General features: G+C 42.8%; 1 protein-coding gene across 1 annotated transcript in view; it reads left to right on the top strand.

The window, feature by feature from the left end:
- Positions 1–19554, top strand: part of abhd12 (abhydrolase domain containing 12, lysophospholipase) — a 114162-nt gene extending 94608 nt beyond the window's left edge. The window contains exons 8-14 of the mRNA XM_084321427.1: positions 923–1052; positions 1593–1630; positions 6378–6457; positions 9251–9333; positions 11730–11808; positions 14695–14822; positions 18853–19554. Of these exons, the coding sequence (XP_084177553.1) occupies positions 923–1052; positions 1593–1630; positions 6378–6457; positions 9251–9333; positions 11730–11808; positions 14695–14822; positions 18853–18886 (572 nt within the window). The 3' untranslated portion in view covers positions 18887–19554. The remainder of the gene's footprint in view (positions 1–922; positions 1053–1592; positions 1631–6377; positions 6458–9250; positions 9334–11729; positions 11809–14694; positions 14823–18852) is intronic.
- Positions 19555–20343: the final 789 nt, after the last annotated feature.

Here is a 20343-nt window from a genome sequence, read left to right as displayed (position 1 = left end):
CACTTTGTTAAAAATTGCATAGAGCTCTTGGTCTGTGTAGTAGCTAATACAGGATTTTGCAGCTTAAACGTATGTATAATGTATATTCATTGAGTCACTCTTATACCAAAATGTATTTGAATTGAAAATATTAGCTTTTCGCATCAAATATTGATATGCGATTAAAATGTGATTAATTAACTATAAAGTCTCGAATTAATTCGATAAAAATGATCGAGTCCCGCCACTAATATTTAGTCTTACCGTATATCTATCTATCCATCTGTCTGTATATACCTGCACATAACTATTTACATATATGTAGATAGATACTGTATCTACTGTATATCTGTACATATCCCTTACCTACTCTTACTATTTACGCTGCTGGCCAGTATGACTACTACCATCCTGTCTTTATACCTGTATCACTGTATATATTAATATTATTATATATATGTACAATATTACAACTCTTTGAATCTAATGTATTGTCATCATACAGCACAAGTACAGTACAACGAAAACAAGTTTAGGCATCCAACCAGAATGTAAATGTAACAGTAAAGTGCAACAGTAATATACAATGTACAGGTGATTAAACTGGATATAATATATATACATTTGTACTACTGAGTAATAGTGCTAATCAGATGTATGTACAGTGTTGTAGTATTAATATGTAAAGTGATACAGGTACAAAGGTAGTAAGGATTATATGCAGGTATGTACAGACTGATATGGATATATATATATATATATATATACGGTAAGAATAAATATATATGTATATATGATATATACAGCATTATTATAGCAATCATTAATGTGATTGAACGAAAAGCATATTGACCCTCTGTAATATTTGAATCCTATGTGATTGATTCTATGTGATTGATTGATTTGATCTACAGATTGAATTAAAGTGTGTGTGTGTGTCCAGGCTGGGGGGACTCGGATGGCAGTCCGTCAGAACATGGCATGACGTCAGACGCCCTCTTCCTCTACCACTGGGTGAAGGAGAGAGTTGGAACCAAGCCTGTCTACATCTGGGGCCACTCCTTGGGAACAGGGTAGGAACATGATACATACAAACAGAGCCATGTATGGTAAAGCATACAATACACAGGTCTGAACGCTGAATATATTTTACATCTTCATTTCATTTCAAACCTTTATTTAAACTCGAAAGGCAAATGAGGTTTCCCTGATTTACAGTCACGTCGAGTGTACATACAGAGTTGAGCAAAAGAAAAAGGCATATAAAATCACACAGAATATAAAATCATAACAATAAGACAAGTAAGGATAACAAATAATCAATTCAAATATGTACAACTTGATTGACAAAGGTTGGAGGTAGCTTACCAATAATGATGTAATATAAGGAGGTAGCTTACCAATAATGATGTAATATAAGGAGGTAGCTTACCAATAATGTGTAGTATAAGGAGGTAGCTTATCAATAAGGGCCTTAATAATGAACAAATACCCGTGTTTGTTGCACCTCTCCATCAGCAATTTTTTATTTTTTTTTTACTGTGAAATTAACAGGGAAGAGACATTTCTTATATAACTGCATTTGACTGATTTATCTATTTGTTTGTTTTCAGAGTGGCAACCAATCTCGTCAGACGGTTGTGTGACAAAGGTAGGAATCATTTGTTACTCTTGACATGCAAGGCTACACACACACACGTCTATATATAATCCAACCTTACGGGTCACAGCCCCCGGTCTTCCAGGCGATTGGATCTAGACACTGCCATCAACTGGAGCAGCACAAGGCCAGGTAGCGTGTGGGTGACCTGACGTAGAGTTCCATCCTTGACGGCTGCCAGCGCTGACAGTCTGGGTCTCTGGATCTCTGAGCATCAGTAGTTAGACTACAGCAGAGCAGCCATGATGGTGGAATTCACTGTTTGTTGGAATGCGTAACAGAAATAGTCCAGAGGCATTTTCTTGCTCTGTGTGCTTCAGGCTATAGGTCTGACTACTGATGGACACAGACCCCCCAGGTCCTGCTATAGGTCTGACTACTGATGGACACAGACCCCCCAGGTCCTGCTATAGGTCTGACTACTGACGGACACAGACCCCGCAGGTCCTGCTATAGGTCTGACTACTGACGGACACAGACCCCCCAGGTCCTGCTATAGGTCTGACTACTGACGGACACAGACCCCCCAGGTCCTGCTATAGGTCTGACTACTGACGGTCACAGACCCCCCAGGTCCTGCTATAGGTCTGACTACTGACGGACACAGACCCCCCAGGTCCTGCTATAGGTCTGACTACTGACGGACACAGACCCCCCAGGTCCTGCTATAGGTCTGACTACTGACGGTCACAGACCCCCCAGGTCCTGCTATAGGTCTGACTACTGACGGACACAGACCCCCCAGGTCCTGCTATAGGTCTGACTACTGACGGTCACAGACCCCCCAGGTCCTGCTATAGGTCTGACTACTGACGGACACAGACCCCCCAGGTCCTGCTATAGGTCTGACTACTGACGGACACAGACCCCCCAGGTCCTGCTATAGGTCTGACTACTGACGGTCACAGACCCCCCAGGTCCTGCTATATGTCTGACTACTGACGGTCACAGACCCCCCAGGTCCTGCTATAGGTCTGACTACTGACAGACACAGACCCCCCAGGTCCTGCTATAGGTCTGACTACTGACGGACACAGACCCCCCAGGTCCTGCTATAGGTCTGACTACTGACGGTCACAGACCCCCCAGGTCCTGCTATAGGTCTGACTACTGACGGACACAGACCCCCCAGGTCCTGCTATAGGTCTGACTACTGACGGTCACAGACCCCCCAGGTCCTCCTCTAGTTACGGCCTTGTGCCTAAAGATCTCACACCCTGCTGGCCAAAATAATTGGATCTACCGGTACTGTATTTTGAAGACATTTATGTAACGTTTTATTTATGGAAGATTCCGTACAATGAATATTACATTTTTGATGACTAAAGCCCTTTGATCTCAATCCCCCTGGGCCCAGTAGTTCAAAACTTTTAATCGCAATCAGATCCGATCATATTTTGAAATCTCATTTTTTGTGATCCAGGATCAGACAACTCGGACAGATTTTGTCCCGGTATTTCAAAGCAATTCAGGATAGGATCACCCTGATCCAGATTCAGACTTTTCAAGATTACTAGATCCTGAATATCAGTGCTTTAATCCTACCGCTCTCCATCTAGTGGATATGAAAAATAATACAAGGAAGACAAGAGACCATATTGCAGAGACATCTAATCAAATCAAATTTATTTGTAAGGCCCGACAACACATGTTAATGTCCCCATTGGCCGGACACATCTTATTTAAACAAGTCAAGAAGAAACATCACAATAAATCAAGACATCTATAATGTCTAATTATATTTTTAAATACATGAAGGACATACAATCATAATGGAATTGTAATTAAAAAAACATTAATTCAAAGGCAGCTGGATCATCCAGGCGTGCTTTGGGGAGCTGAATTCTAAGTGAGGTTTCAGTTTGTTGAAGATATTTTTTAAATCTTTTACAATAAATTACATTTGTGATTGACAATCTTTGTTGTCATACTTTTATGAGCATAAACATTTGTCATCGACATTTGGTTGAAAACAAAATAGTCCACCACAAACGTGACCAATTTTTCTTAATTAGATGTATTTGTCATGAAGGCTAAACATTTTGTATTATTTCAGTTAACAAACTTTGCCATCTTATTTATATTGAAACATATTTTTAAATAATTTGTATAGTACAGTTTGCTCTGGTAATCCACTGGAAATCCACCCCTCTGGTGGGATCAAGATAATACATTTCTTCCTGCAGGGGTAAGGCTAAGAGAATTATCAAGGACTCCAGCCACCCAAACAACTGCCTCTTTGAACTGCTGCGGTCAGACAAGCGATACCGGAGTCTCATGGCAAGCACAGAAAGACTCAGAAGAAGCTTCTATCCCCAGGCCATCAGGTTGCTCAACGAACAATAACACTATGCAACAACCATCGAATGCACTCACAGCACACACATCCACACGTACACACTCACTTTGAACAGACAACACACTGCAGCACCCACTTTCCACACTTTAGAGCACCTAAACACACTTTATATTTATTGGTAAGGGATTTGCACTACAACCCATACCTCAGTACACCTTACTGTGAATTGTACCTAAATTGTACCTCATCCCATTTCTGCCTTGCACTATATAGTATATTGTATATTAGTATATTGCATAGTATATTGTGTGGTAACTCAGTTCTTCTATTCTGCATTGAACATTGTACATATGTATATACTGAACACTTGTGTCTATGTACGTGACTTCTATTTTTTACATGCTATACTTATTTTATTTCATACTTATCTTTTGTCTAGCACAGTCTCTGGAGCGTAACAGAAAGAAGCATTTTGTATAAAAGTATTCTGTACTTCTGTATGACAACTATTAAAGAAACTTGAACTTGAAACTTGAACTTTTATTCTTCCAAAATCCTGTGTTGTCAGTTTGAACTACCCCCTTTGAAGATTTGATCCAGATTAAAGCTTGGATTTGATTTCCTGATCTGATCGGATATCAAAGTGATCCTAATCCTTTTTTTTGGGGTTGAACTAACCAAAATCCAAATCTGATCCGATCAGATTGGTGTGTGAATGTGTGAGTGAATGGGTAAAATGTGCACTTAAGAGTTATATAAATGCACGATTTACCATTTTTATTAAAATATTAGTGATTTACATATTAGTGAACATGGAACAACTTTCCCAAAACTAGAGTGTTAAAATGCAAAGTTGTGATGTCATCAAATATAAAGTCTGAAGCTGCTCCATAGAAGATCTTTATAGGTGACACTGAGAGACACCCAGGAGAATATTCTCTGTTTCAGAACGGAGATCACTGCTATAGATTAAAGATAATTTGCATATAAAAAAGAAAACAGACATTCTATGGCTCCACAAAATCAGTCTCCATTCACTGTCAATGGAGCAGCTCCAGACTTTATACCTAATGACATCACACGTTTGATTCTTACTTCTCTGGTTTCTGGCTTTGAGAGAGAGAAAGAGTAGCTCATGTTCACAAATATTGATTGAACTGTGTTAGGCCATGGAAATAACAAATTAGAATGATTTATTTGAGTGGCGTTCCCCTTTAACACATTGACCGCCAGCAGCAGGGGGCGCTGATCCCCCTTCAGCGCCATGTCTTTATTCAATGGATATAGTTTTAGAATGCCAAACTTGCGAGTCCTAAAACTATATTTTATATTATAGCTATGGATCTAATAACGCCGTCGACTGTCAGTGAGTATGGTTTGGGTGATTCTGAGTAATTCCAGGAAAAGACGAGAAAAGGGCATTTTAGTGTAATCCAGTCATCACGTTGTAATGATTGATTGACTGATTATCTAATCATCCTGAAATCAACGCTAGATTATCATTATTATATCTCCTCGCATACATGAAATGGCCCTCGTAGCGCGGCTCATTGAGCGCCACCGGGAAATTATGGCTAGATGGCCACCGCTTTAATCAATGGGAGGACGGGGATATTTGCGAGTGCTTAAAATATATCTTAAATTATGGCTATGGGTGATTTCTAGTAATTCCAGAGAAAGACGCGATAATAGCCCTTTAGTATACACAAAACACATTGTCATTTTTCGGCTGATTTATGAATCGTTTTCAAATAAACGCTAGATTATCGATAGTATATGTGTCCTCATGCACGATACAGAAGCGGGCTGAAAATCGCTTATCCGGGCATTGGTCGGCGCCAACGGCATGCACACACACACAGACACGTTGTGATCGCTGTGAAAGAAACATCTGATTAACCCAAGATTGGTAACATAGTCCTTACCGCACATCTGATGTCCTGCAAAAAGATTAATCCAATTCCTGATCGCCATTCCAAATATCGATCGCGTTTATTGATCCAACGTTATATATCCAAAACACATAATCCACGCTGCTCAGTGTCCCCAGTCAATGTGGTATACGATACTGCATGCCCGAGAAGGAAAACCTGGACCAGACTTTTTTTTTATGCACATCCCAGCCAATCCAATCCAATGATGTGCAATACCATCCGGGAGACGATAGACGGCGGTATTTGCCCTTTTGCGAGCTCAGACCCATTCCCAATGATAACATCAGGTTGGATGGATGAAAATTAATAGATATCGCTAATAAAAGAAATAACGAGCGTCGGCGAGTTAACCCGACTATACTCGTGACTGGCGTCCAATGAGTTAATTGCATTAACGCACATTAAGTCTGTAGGGGCTGCAAGGGCTGCAATCGCAATGGAATCCTGCTGTTTGTCACAGGTTGTTTTCATCTGAGGCTGATTACTTTTCTTCTTTGGGATCCAGGGACGCCGCCAGAATCACTCATCCTGGAGTCGCCCTTTACCAACATCAGGGAGGAGGCCAAGAGTCATCCCTTCTCCATAGTAGGCATAGTCCTCCACCATGCACACGCACACACACACGCACACGCACACGCACACACACACGCACACACACATACACATTTTATTTAAACTCGAAAGGCAACTGAGGTTTTCCCTCATGCACACGTCGAGTGTACATACAAAAATAAGAAAAAGAAAAGGCATATAAAATTACACAGTATAAAATCATAACAATAAGACGACTAGACGAGGCAAAAAACTAGTCACACAGACAGACACACACACACTTTTTATTGTGTATTATTGTGAGGGCTCTGAGCCACTAATCTTAACCCTAACCTCCTCACTCCTAGACTTGGCCCTTAACCTAATCCTCTACCCAACTCTGTAACACTTTATTTATAATAACACTCAGTTATAAGACATTTATAAGGTATTTGTAGATAATGAACTAATCATGAACAAACCATTTATATAAATTCGTAAATGATTATTAAATCATTTATAACTATTTGTATAACATTTACAAATGATTTATAACTCATTATCAACATTCAAGTTTCTTTAATAGTTGTCATACAGAAGTACAGAATAAATTGATACAAAATGCTTCTTACTGTTCAACATTGTTTGTACTTGATTTGTTCATCATTAAATAATGTTATTTAATGTGTAGTAACACATTTGTAGATGCTTTGAAAAATGGATATGAAAAAACGACTATACCTCCATTTATTTGTTCATGTTCAACAAATGATTTGTAAAACATTCTTAAAAGATCTATAAATCATTTGCAGATGTTATTGTGTGCCCTAATCTAAAGTGAAGACTATTCATCATTAACAAATGTCTAATAGTTTATTATTTGTGGACTTTTTACTCACCTGTTATGAACGATCTGGCTTTTATGAATAGACACAAAGCAATTACCAGACTTGTCTTTTCATGTTTAACAAATTATTTGTTAGACATTCATAAAACGATCAATCATTTTCAGATGCTATTGTGTGCCCTAATCTAAAGTGAAGACTATTCATCATTAACAGATGTCTAATACAGTTTGATAATCTTTTGTTTACTTTTTCCATCACCTGTTACACATTTTGTAGACAGCTTTCTGATCCACCCTTCTTTGTGACATCAAACAGTGACAGAATTAGGACTATAGATAAATGCAATTTTATTAACACAAACAAAGCAACAACCAATAAACATTGTTTTTTTTTATCCACTTTTTCTCCCATTTTTCTATATTTTCTCCCATCCCAATTTCGTATCATCCAATTCAACCCTCCCCTGTCACGAACGCTGTTTCTTGCCTCCCACAAGCCGGCTGCAATGTGGACTAAGTCATACATAGCACAAGTCCCCTCCGGTACTTGAGGTAACAGCAGTCGCATCTTTTCACCTGCGTAGCTCGATCTCTCAGTGGCGAGGAGTAGGCTCACGCTGCCCCCGACACTTCCTGATTCTACTGCGCAGGCGCACCAACCGACCTGTAGGAGTCGCTGTCCACAACGCCCGATCCCCATCCATCAGTTTCCCACCCCCTAATACGGCCAATGTGTATTAGTACGGACGACCAGCTAAACTGAAAGCAATGTGGAGCGCTGGGATCGAACAGGCGATCCCAGCGTCTCCGCATTCGGGGCGAGCGCCTTGCCCACTACGCCACGTAGCCGCCCCCAATAAACATTGTTTATAATAAAAAAGAAAACGAGTCTTTTGACAGGCCATATACATGTAATATGGGGGACACTAGGACCCAGGAGTATGTAGAGGGAGTTGCGTGAGACTTGAAAGTTCACGTTTGTTCTCGTCAGTTTGAATGGAGCTACACGTTATACATTAGCAGAGCCAAGGAATTCGTAAAAGCGTGCTGCCCCACGCTTTTAAGGTATGAGCAGGCTAAACCTTTTTCATTGGTAATCTATTCCATCATTTCCGACCTACAATTTATAGTCCTATATTTTGTGTAGACGTACTTGATGTGGTGGGCGCTAACGTTACATTTGAATGATGCGTTTGTTCCTAATGTGTGCTCAGTATATTGCGGTATGTGATGATGACATGAGGGTAATAATTATTTGTATTTTCAGGCTGTATCAGCACCTATACATCCTGAAGATACAAATAATTATTACCCTCATGTAGCATACACGTTGGCCCTCATACCGCAATATACTGAACACACATTAGCCAGCCAGCAACTGCGTTCCCAGGAATGAGGAAAGGTCCAACCACATCACCACGTCTACACAAAACTTATACTATAAGTTGTAGGTCGGAAATTATGGAATAGATTTACCAACGAAAAAGGTGTTTAGCCTGCTCATACCTTAAAAGCGTGGGGATTAGTTCATTATCTACAAATACCTTATAAATGTCTTATAACTGAGTGATATTATAAAGTGTTACCCATAACACCTAGTGCTGAAATGGCTCATGACCAGAATGCCCTGGTGTTGGAGTATTCTCCTTATCTGTCCTTAGTCAGCAAATGTCCTGACAAGGATGGAAGTATAAAAACATACACCCTCGGGGCGCCCCAGTGGCGAACCACATAGCGCGCTCAGCCGCGACACGGCCGACCCGGGTTCGACTCCCGAACGCGTCGTTATTTGCCGAATGTCTTCCCCCCCACTCTGTCTCCCATTCCTCCTCTGTCTCTCTCTACTGGACTGCCCAGTAGCAATAAAGCGATAAAACGCCAAAAAAAAAAAACATACACCCTCAATGAAATCATCCACTGGTGCTTTGTCACAGTGACGAGAGATGTAAACTCCATTAAACATACGTTGTCCGGTTGAAGTCATGTTTTTGTTGTTCTAGGTGTACAGATACCTACCGGGATTCGATTGGTTCTTTTTGGATGCCATCTCGGCCAATGACATCCGGTTTGCCAGCGACGAGAAGTAGGTCCCCTGTTTGTTGTTGTTGTTGTCAAGGAGACAGTGGAGTGTGTGTTCACCTTATTCTGTCCAGCCCACTTGTGCCAATGTGGTTCTATTAGTCGTTGCTAAACTTTGTGGCAAAGATACTACCTGGTGTGGATATTCAAACAAAATAAATAATATATCTATCACTATACTACTATGCCTGGCCTGACAGTAACCTATATACACTGTACTCTGCTGGCCTGACAGTAACCTATATACACTGTACTCTGCTGGCCTGACAGTAACTCATATACACTGTACTATACTGGCCTGACAGTAACCTATATACACTGTACTCTGCTGGCCTGACGGTAACCTATATACACTGTACTCTGCTGGCCTGACAGTAACCTATATACACTGTACTCTGCTGGCCTGACAGTAACCTATATACACTGTACTCTGCTGGCCTGACAGTAACTCATATACACTGTACTATACTGGCCTGACAGTAACCTATATACACTGTACTCTGCTGGCCTGACAGTAACCTATATACACTGTACTCTGCTGGCCTGACAGTAACCTATATACACTTTACTCTGCTGACCTGACAGTAACCTATATACACTGTACTCTGCTGGCCTGACAGTAACCTATATACACTGTACTCTGCTGGCCTGACAGTAACCTATATACACTGTACTCTGCTGGCCTGACAGTAACCTATATACACTTTACTCTGCTGACCTGACAGTAACCTATATACACTGTACTCTGCTGGCCTGACAGTAACTCATATACACTGTACTATACTGGCCTGACAGTAACCTATATACACTGTACTCTGCTGGCCTGACAGTAACCTATATACACTTTACTCTGCTGACCTGACAGTAACCTATATACACTGTACTCTGCTGGCCTGACAGTAACCTATATACACTGTACTATACTGGCCTGACAGTAACCTATATACACTGTACTCTGCTGGCCTGACAGTAACCTATATACACTGTACTATACTGGCCTGACGGTAACCTATATACACTTTACTCTGCTGACCTGGCACAATAGTCAGTCTTTATGAAATGGGGACGACAGTGGCTCAGTAGGTAGAGCGGTTGTCTGGTAATCAGAAGGTTCCCGGTTCGATTCCGGCTCCCCTCGGGCAGCGTGTCGAAGTGTCCTCGAGCAAGACACTTAAACCCTAACTGTTCCCGATGAGCAGGTCGGCACCTTGCATGGTCGCCTCCACCGTCAATGTGTGAGTGAATGGGGTGAATGTGAGGCATAAGTTGTAAAGTGCTTTGGATAAAAGCTGCAACATAAATGCAGTCCATTCACCACTTACCAAATGCTTGTTTGTTGGTCTGTACACATTATTTCCTGCACCAAGTCATTAATTAAAAATAGCCTGTTGTTATGACCTCATACCAGCTGTGAAATCCTACAGGGGAGTGTTTAGTTCAGTCGTAAAACAAATTCCAGATTAGCCTCCTCCGTGGTGTTTCTTTATACGCTGTGGTATTCGCTGCATGGACTCTCTCCCTTGGAGACCTGCAGCCTATTGTACAGCGCAGTACAGTACAGTAGCTGACCTTGGACCGCCGAGCGAGGACCTGCATTCATCTCAGTGAACACCACCGCTGTTGTTCCGTATTCGGTGCTGCTCTGCCGCTGTTAAAAGCCTGGCTTTGGCTTTAGAGAATCTGGAGCCGGCCCACACTGGAACTTTGCCCAAAATACAGTCTGACTTTGTCACGTTTTTATGTCTTACTGAAACGTGTGCCATAGCTGTGCATCTGTACCTCGTGAGATATGAGATATATTTTATATATATATATATGTCCTAATATACTAACCTACACTGTAGCACTCAACACTTTGATGACATTGTTATTCAGCCAATTTGAGTTGTGCCCTTCCTGATGACTTTGACAGAATTTGTATGTCGCTTTGGATAAAAGCGTCAGCTAAATTACTACATTTAAATGTATATGTGCAGCAGCGATGTGCGGCAGTGATGTGCGGTAGTATTGTGCAGTTGTAATGTGCAGTAACAATGTGCAGTTGTAATTTCCAGTAGTATTGCAACTGAACCTCCTCTCTATAATACTGTAACCTGAACATCCTCTCTATAATACTGTAACCTGAACCCCCTCTCTATAATACTGTAACCTGAACATCCTCTCTATAATACTGTAACCTGAACATCCTCTCTATAATACTGTAACCTGAACCCCCTCTCTATAATACTGTAACCTGAACCTCCTCTCTATAATACTGTAACCTGAACCTCCTCTCTATAATACTGTAACCTGAACCTCCTCTCTATAATACTGTAACCTGAACCTCCTCTCTATAATACTGTAACCTGAACCTCCTCTCTATAATACTGTAACCTGAACCACCTCCTCTCTCTCTTTCAGTGTAGATCATATTTCCTGTCCCGTGCTCATCCTCCACGCTGAGGACGACACCGTCGTGCCCTTTCATCTCGGGAAGAAGGTATTTTTGTTCTATTTAGTATAGAAAGATAAATAAGTTGTTGTGTCGTTGTTTTCACAAGGTCATTTTACAAACCAAGCGTGAGATCCTTCCACGCGTTCTCTTCACGAAGCAGATATAGTGAGGCATGAGTTGTAAAGCGCTTTGGATAAAAAGCTTTTCTATAAATGCAGTCCATTTACCACTTGAAATGAAAAAGGACATTAATATTCCAGTGCACTTTCCCCTCAGTCTCAAACTTGTAATCTTATATGATCAGTTGTTAAGTTTAAATCTCCTTTTGAGCTACTGGCTTATTAAATAAGATAATATATTCCTTTATTGATCCCCTTGGGGAAATGTGGTCGTCATAGCAGCATGGGGGAGGTACAGGTATGGGCAAGGTAATGGAAGAAAGACATAAATAGGTAATCAAATTATTAAAATAAACAGTGTAAACTATATAATTGACTCTAAATATAAGAATATGATAAAGTAAACAGTGTGATCAAAGGTGCAGATGAGGGTCTGTATGCCCTATCAGTTATACTATGTTACAATAAATATGGGCAATACACTTAGAATCTGAATATGTACTATGAGTAATTAAGTATACAGTATACACAGGTGCAGTATACAATACATAAGGTACCCTAACTGGCATGATATATGTTATATATTGTACGTTGTAGTCTGTGCAGTCTTGTTAGACCAACACTCTTGTTAGCAGCTCAGTCTGTAGCCTCTCAGTCTGTAGCCTCTCAGTCTGTAGCCTCTCAGTCTGTAGCAGCTCAGTCTGTAGCCTCTCAGTCTGTAGCCTCTCAGTCTGTAGCCTCTCAGTCTGTAGCCTCTCAGTCTGTAGCAGCTCAGTCTGTAGCCTCTCAGTCTGTAGCCTCTCAGTCTGTAGCAGCTCAGTCTGTAGCAGCTCAGTCTGTAGCCTCTCAGTCTGTAGCCTCTCAGTCTGTAGCCCCTCAGTCTGTAGCAGCTCAGTCTGTAGCAGCTCAGTCTGTAGCCTCTCAGTCTGTAGCAGCTCAGTCTGTAGCCTCTCAGTCTGTAGCCTCTCAGTCTGTAGCAGCTCAGTCTGTAGCCTCTCAGTCTGTAGCCTCTCAGTCTGTAGCCTCTCAGTCTGTAGCAGCTCAGTCTGTAGCCTCTCAGTCTGTAGCCTCTCAGTCTGTAGCCTCTCAGTCTGTAGCAGCTCAGTCTGTAGCCTCTCAGTCTGTAGCCTCTCAGTCTGTAGCAGCTCAGTCTGTAGCCTCTCAGTCTGTAGCCTCTCAGTCTGTAGCAGCTCAGTCTGTAGCCTCTCAGTCTGTAGCAGCTCAGTCTGTAGCAGCTCAGTCTGTAGCAGCTCAGTCTGTAGCAGCTCAGTCTGTAGCCCCTCAGTCTGTAGCCTCTCAGTCTGTAGCAGCTCAGTCTGTAGCAGCTCAGTCTGTAGCCTCTCAGTCTGTAGCCTCTCAGTCTGTAGCCTCTCAGTCTGTAGCCTCTCAGTCTGTAGCCTCTCAGTCTGTAGCCTCTCAGTCTGTAGCAGCTCAGTCTGTAGCCTCTCAGTCTGTAGCAGCTCAGTCTGTAGCCTCTCAGTCTGTAGCCTCTCAGTCTGTAGCCTCTCAGTCTGTAGCCTCTCAGTCTGTAGCCTCTCAGTCTGTAGCAGCTCAGTCTGTAGCCTCTCAGTCTGTAGCCTCTCAGTCTGTAGCCTCTCAGTCTGTAGCAGCTCAGTCTGTAGCCTCTCAGTCTGTAGCAGCTCAGTCTGTAGCCCCTCAGTCTGTAGCCTCTCAGTCTGTAGCAGCTCAGTCTGTAGCCTCTCAGTCTGTAGCCTCTCAGTCTGTAGCAGCTCAGTCTGTAGCCTCTCAGTCTGTAGCCTCTCAGTCTGTAGCCTCTCAGTCTGTAGCCTCTCAGTCTGTAGCAGCTCAGTCTGTAGCCTCTCAGTCTGTAGCCTCTCAGTCTGTAGCAGCTCAGTCTGTAGCCTCTCAGTCTGTAGCCTCTCAGTCTGTAGCCTCTCAGTCTGTAGCCCCTCAGTCTGTAGCAGCTCAGTCTGTAGCCTCTCAGTCTGTAGCCTCTCAGTCTGTAGCAGCTCAGTCTGTAGCCTCTCAGTCTGTAGCCTCTCAGTCTGTAGCAGCTCAGTCTGTAGCCTCTCAGTCTGTAGCCTCTCAGTCTGTAGCAGCTCAGTCTGTAGCCTCTCAGTCTGTAGCCTCTCAGTCTGTAGCCTCTCAGTCTGTAGCCTCTCAGTCTGTAGCCTCTCAGTCTGTAGCCTCTCAGTCTGTAGCCTCTCAGTCTGTAGCCTCTCAGTCTGTAGCCTCTCAGTCTGTAGCAGCTCAGTCTGTAGCCTCTCAGTCTGTAGCCTCTCAGTCTGTAGCAGCTCAGTCTGTAGCCTCTCAGTCTGTAGCCTCTCAGTCTGTAGCCTCTCAGTCTGTAGCCTCTCAGTCTGTAGCCTCTCAGTCTGTAGCCTCTCAGTCTGTAGCAGCTCAGTCTGTAGCCTCTCAGTCTGTAGCCTCTCAGTCTGTAGCCTCTCAGTCTGTAGCAGCTCAGTCTGTAGCAGCTCAGTCTGTAGCCCCTCAGTCTGTAGCCTCTCAGTCTGTAGCAGCTCAGTCTGTAGCCTCTCAGTCTGTAGCCCCTCAGTCTGTATGCTCTCAGTCTGTAGCCTCTCAGTCTGTAGCCTCTGTCTGTAGCCTCTCAGTCTGTAGCCTCTCAGTCTGTAGCAGCTCAGTCTGTAGCCTCTCAGTCTGTAGCCTCTCAGTCTGTAGCCTCTCAGTCTGTAGCAGCTCAGTCTGTAGCAGCTCAGTCTGTAGCCTCTCAGTCTGTAGCAGCTCAGTCTGTACTGCCTCAGTACTTTACTACCAGCTAGTGATTTTAACGTTTTTGTCTTTTGCATCGTGCTTCTTCTCAGCCTCACTGTCTGTCTCTTCCTCCACACAGCTGTACAACATGGCCTCCCAGTCCAAGAGTCTGACGGGCCACAAGGTCCAGTTCATCCCCTTCCCTGCGGCACTGGCCTACAAGCACAAGTTCATCTACAGGAGCCCAGAGCTGCCACACATACTCAGGTACAATACACAGTACATGTTAGATAGACTCAGGTACAATACACAGTACATGTTAGATAGACTCAGGTACAATACACAGTACATGTTAGATAGACTCAGGTACAATACACAGTACATGTTAGATAGACTCAGGTACAATACACAGTACATGTTAGATAGACTCAGGTACAATACACAGTACATGTTAGATAGACTCAGGTACAATACACAGTACATGTTAGATATACTCAGGTACAATACACAGTACATGTTAGATAGACTCAGGTACAATACACAGTACATGTTAGATAGACTCAGGTACAATACACAGTACATGTTAGATATACTCAGGTACAATACACAGTACATGTTAGATAGACTAAGGTACAATACACAGTACATGTTAGATAGACTCAGGTACAATACACAGTACATGTTAGATAGACTCTGGTACAATACACAGTACATGTTAGATAGACTCAGGTACAATACACAGTACATGTTAGATAGACTCAGGTACAATACACAGTACATGTTAGATAGACTCAGGTACAATACACAGTACATGTTAGATAGACTCAGGTACAATACACAGTACATGTTAGATAGACTCAGGTACAATACACAGTACATGTTAGATAGACTCAGGTACAATACACAGTACATGTTAGATAGACTCAGGTACAATACACAGTACATGTTAGATAGACTCAGGTACAATACACAGTACATGTTAGATAGACTCAGGTACAATACACAGTACATGTTACACATACTCAGGTACAATACATAGTACATGTTACACATACTCGGGTACAATACATAGTACATGTTACACATACTCAGGTACAATACACAGTACATGTTAGATAGACTCAGGTACAATACACAGTACATGTTAGATAGACTCAGGTACAATACACAGTACATGTTAGATAGACTCAGGTACAATACACAGTACATGTTAGATAGACTCAGGTACAATACACAGTACATGTTAGATAGACTCAGGTACAATACACAGTACATGTTACACATACTCAGGTACAATACACAGTACATGTTAGATATACTCAGGTACAATACACAGTACATGTTACACATACTCGGGTACAATACACAGTACATGTTAGACATACTCAGGTACAATACACAGTACATGTTAGATATACTCAGGTACAATACACAGTACATGTTACACATACTCAGGTACAATACACAGTACATGTTAGATAGACTCAGGTACAATACACAGTACATGTTAGATAGACTCAGGTACAATACATAGTACATGTTACACATACTCAGGTACAATACATAGTACATGTTACACATACTCAGGTACAATACATAGTACATGTTACACATACTCGGATACAATACATAGTAGCCCAGATATACAGATATATACAGATGTTACAGATATAATTACTGGAATTATGGGTGTAAAGGTACACATATCCCTACCGAACCGTTTCAGTGTGTACCGTACCGTACCGAACGGATGTGTACCGAACGAATACAACGGTATGTTAACCACTAATGACCGCCCACCAGGGGCTGTTTTCTTCACAATCTAATATACTGTTATTATAAAAAGATATATATATATATATTTACAAGTCGATTATTAATTTCAATATAGAATATTCATTGACAGCCCTACAAGTACAATTATTTACTGCACACTACATCACCCCTGAGTGGAACAATTGGAAAGCCAAACTTTCCCCCACTGTACCGAAAACCCGTACCGAATCGTGACTTCAAAACGCACCGAACCGTGGTTTTTGTGTACCGTTACACCCCTAACTGGAATACACAAACATTCCATGTAGAATGCACAGTTTTACTTTGAATACTTAAGTTAAAGTAGATTTAGGTATTTGATATTGAATGTAAGTATCATTTTGAATGGAGGGCTTTTATCTGGGTATTTCTACTTTAAATTAAGTGAATTATAGGTGTATGTCTTCCACCAGTGCTAGTAGCCCCCAATGAACAAAGAAAACGCCTGTGGGCCTGATTCTCAGGGCAAGATGGAGCCGGATATATATATATATATATACGACAGTGGCTCGGGAGGTGGAGCAGTCGTCTGGTAATCCGGAGGTTCCCGGTTCGATTCCCGCTCCTCCCGGGTGGCGTGTCGATGTGTCCTTGAGCAAGACACTTAACCCCTAACTGCTCCCGATGAGCAGGTTGGCTCCTTGCATGGTTGCCTCCGCCGTCGGTGTGTGAATGTGTGATTGAATGGGTAAAATGTGAGGGACAAATTGTAAAAAACATGACATGTCCAGCAGGGACTGTGTGCTTCAGCACAAGTAAATAAACACATGCGTACCAGACATACTGAGGTGTTCTAGTGTGTACAGGTGAACGGCATGTTCCAAACAGGACATGTCAAGCAGGGTACTGTGTGCTTCAGCACAAGTAAATAAACACATACCAGTTTGTTTAAAATGTAAACAAAGGTGCAGATGAGGGTCTGTAAAGCCCACAAGGAACCGGGGACGGACACGAGGCTCTGTGAAAAGACACGGGATGGGAGACACACCTTCACCAGAAGACAGACAACAGGACTATGAACTAACCGTCTGTGTTGATGTGTGGGAGTCTGTCCAGAGAGACAGACAGCGGGACTGTTCTGAAGGTCCAGATTAACACTGAAAGTCTGCGTTTATTATTTTGTATAACTTGTATATTGTTTATATATATAAGATATATATCTTTACGCCATCTGTTTGCATAATAGTATTCTTCGCTCGCCTCATTGGGTCCCACCCTTGACGTTGTAGGCGCCAGAGACGAGCCCCCTAGACATGGTTTCTAGACATGTTCAGACAAGTTCAGACTTGCCCAGAGCAGGCGCATTGATTCTGGACAGGTAAATCGGCTGAGCCCCATAGGGATCAGTTTGAGTATATATATTATAGATGGTGCAAGCAGCCGCGCGGCAGTAACATAACAGGAGAAGTAGCAGAGCGAGAACGTAATACGTCCGGTACAGTTGTACACAGACCTACAAGCAGTGTATCGTTACAGAGAGCTAATGGCTACTTAGATACGACTATAATATTGTAGAACCATTATTGGCACAGTATAGTGACTCGTGTAAGCGATGTAAAGTGGAGAGACTTATAGTTAAACCCAGCGCCGTTTGGATATAACTACTCATTGGAGACCGTCTGCGGTTTAGCTTCCAGTACAAACGAAGCTAGCTAGCTACCATCTATGCCAACGGGCTTTTGGATTAATAGCTATTAACCCTGCCATCGGGCGCTAGGATTACAAGGACCGGTTCCGTACGAGACCCCTTTTCTTCCAGCGGCGACAGGATTATCCGACCGGTCTACAGTTCCTCCGGAGCTTGGAGCTCCAGAGGGAAACCATCGTCTCCAGCTACCATTTGCTTTTCCCAGTATCGCCTCGTTTCGTCTCACTCCCTGCAGAGCTCCGGTCGAGTATCCGTAACCTAGGAACTATTCATTACCACTGACTTTGATACACTGACATTCTATTATTAAAAGAGAACCGTGATAATTAAGATGTATGTTGCTATGACTATTAAAATGCTTATAAACCAGGTATCCCTGTCCCCGCGCAGTCAATTGAGTGTCCGCCATTTTGTCTAACTATACCGTCTGGCTATTAATATTCTTTAGTAGTGGTTTAATCTAAACAATCTTTAATACAGTCAGGGTTGTGTAGCCCCTTAGCTACAGGGACTATGAACTACCTGTCTGTGTTGATGTGTGGGAGTCTGTCCAGAGAGACAGACAGCAGGACTATGAACTACCCGTCTGTGTTGATGTGTGGGAGTCTGTCCAGAGAGACAGACAGCGGGACTATGAACTACCCGTCTGTGTTGATGTGTGGGAGTCTCTCCAGAGAGACAGACAGCAGGACTATGAACTACCCGTCTGTGTTGATGTGTGGGAGCCTGTCCAGAGAGACAGACAGCAGGACTATGAACTACCCGTCTGTGTTGATGTGTGGGAGTCTTGTCCTGCTCGTACCAACCATCTGTTTGTGTTTGTTCTGCTTTCAGTGACTTCCTCGGGACGGCTCATCCACACGCATAGCAAGGAGGACCGCAAGAGGGTTTATGACTGCTGTGGCTGTGACACATCACTTACGCACCTCTCTCTCTCTCTCTCTCTCTCTCTCTCTCTCACACTCACCATGAATGCACACACAAACACAGTACTCGATGAGACCTTTGACCTTTACATGAGCTGCATGGACTGATCAACAGAACACATCATTCCTTTTATTTAGCATTCCTTTAATAACCCGCAAGAGAGAATAACGCAGAGGATCACTGGCCTGAAAAGCAAGCGACCAACAGAGAGGTACGTATGGATCTAACGTCTCGTTGGAACAGTGTCCTCACACACGCGCCGGCGGACTGACCCGAGCACAATATATGCACTGACCCTCGACGTCGACACAGACCCTCGTCCGCACAGAGACCGGATTCTTTCTTTTCATTGTACTGTACGTTTGAGGAGGGCGGAGTGGGTTAATGTTCACCCAGAGTGGTGGAAGTGTAAAGAGACGGTGGCACCTGATGTGAAGATCTCTGCGTTCTGTTTTTAATTGTCATCGTTCGCACGGCATGACGCTCATGGTCTGTCAGCGACAGTCATGAAGTGGATCTTTGAAAACCTGTGTTTTGTTGTTGTTTTGTTTATAAATGATTGATTCTAATTTAATGTGTATATGAAATTATATTTGACTGATCTATCTATCTTGGATGTGGAGTTTTATTCAATCTTTCTGGGGGGGGGGGGGGGGGGGGGGGAGGTTAACGTCCTCTGCTTTGAAGACTTGACTTGAATGAATTAGGACACATTTTATAAGAAAACTGAAGAACCTAGTGTAGCTTGAGAGAGAACAACCCACCAGGTAACTGAAGAGTCTAGTGTAGCTCGAGAGAGAGAAGAGAACCCACCAGGAAACTGAAGAGTCTAGTGTAGCTCGAGAGAGAAGAACCCACCAGGAAACTGAAGTCTAGTGTAGCTCGAGAGAGAAGAGAACCCACCAGGAAACTGAAGAGTCTAGTGTAGCTCGAGAGAGAAGAACCCACCAGGTAACTGAAGAGTCTAGTGTAGCTCGAGAGAGAAGAGAACCCACCAGGAAACTGAAGAGTCTAGTGTAGCTCGAGAGAGAAGAACCCACCAGGAAACTGAAGTCTAGTGTAGCTCGAGAGAGAAGAGAACCCACCAGGAAACTGAAGAGTCTAGTGTAGCTCGAGAGAGAGAAGAGAACCCACCAGGAAACTGAAGAGTCTAGTGTAGCTCGAGAGAGAAGAGAACCCACCAGGAAACTGAAGAGTCTAGTGTAGCTCGAGAGAGAAGAGAACCCACCAGGAAACTGAAGAGCATGATGGCTTTAGCTACATGTAAGATAAGGACGCTAATCTCTATACCGTCACCAAGATAAACAACAGAGTTCCGGTTGTATTGGATGCTCACCTGCAGTAACATCGGATTATCTAAAGAAGACCAACCTTCAGGCAGGGTCAGGAGCGCCACCT

The sequence above is a fragment of the Notolepis coatsorum genome (assembly GCF_963971535.1).
Source record: "Notolepis coatsorum genome assembly, chromosome: 9".
In the NCBI taxonomy this organism is placed as follows: domain Eukaryota; kingdom Metazoa; phylum Chordata; class Actinopteri; order Aulopiformes; family Paralepididae; genus Notolepis; species Notolepis coatsorum.
Note: the sequence above shows the minus strand (reverse complement) of the source record. Positions and strands in the feature narration are given on the sequence as shown.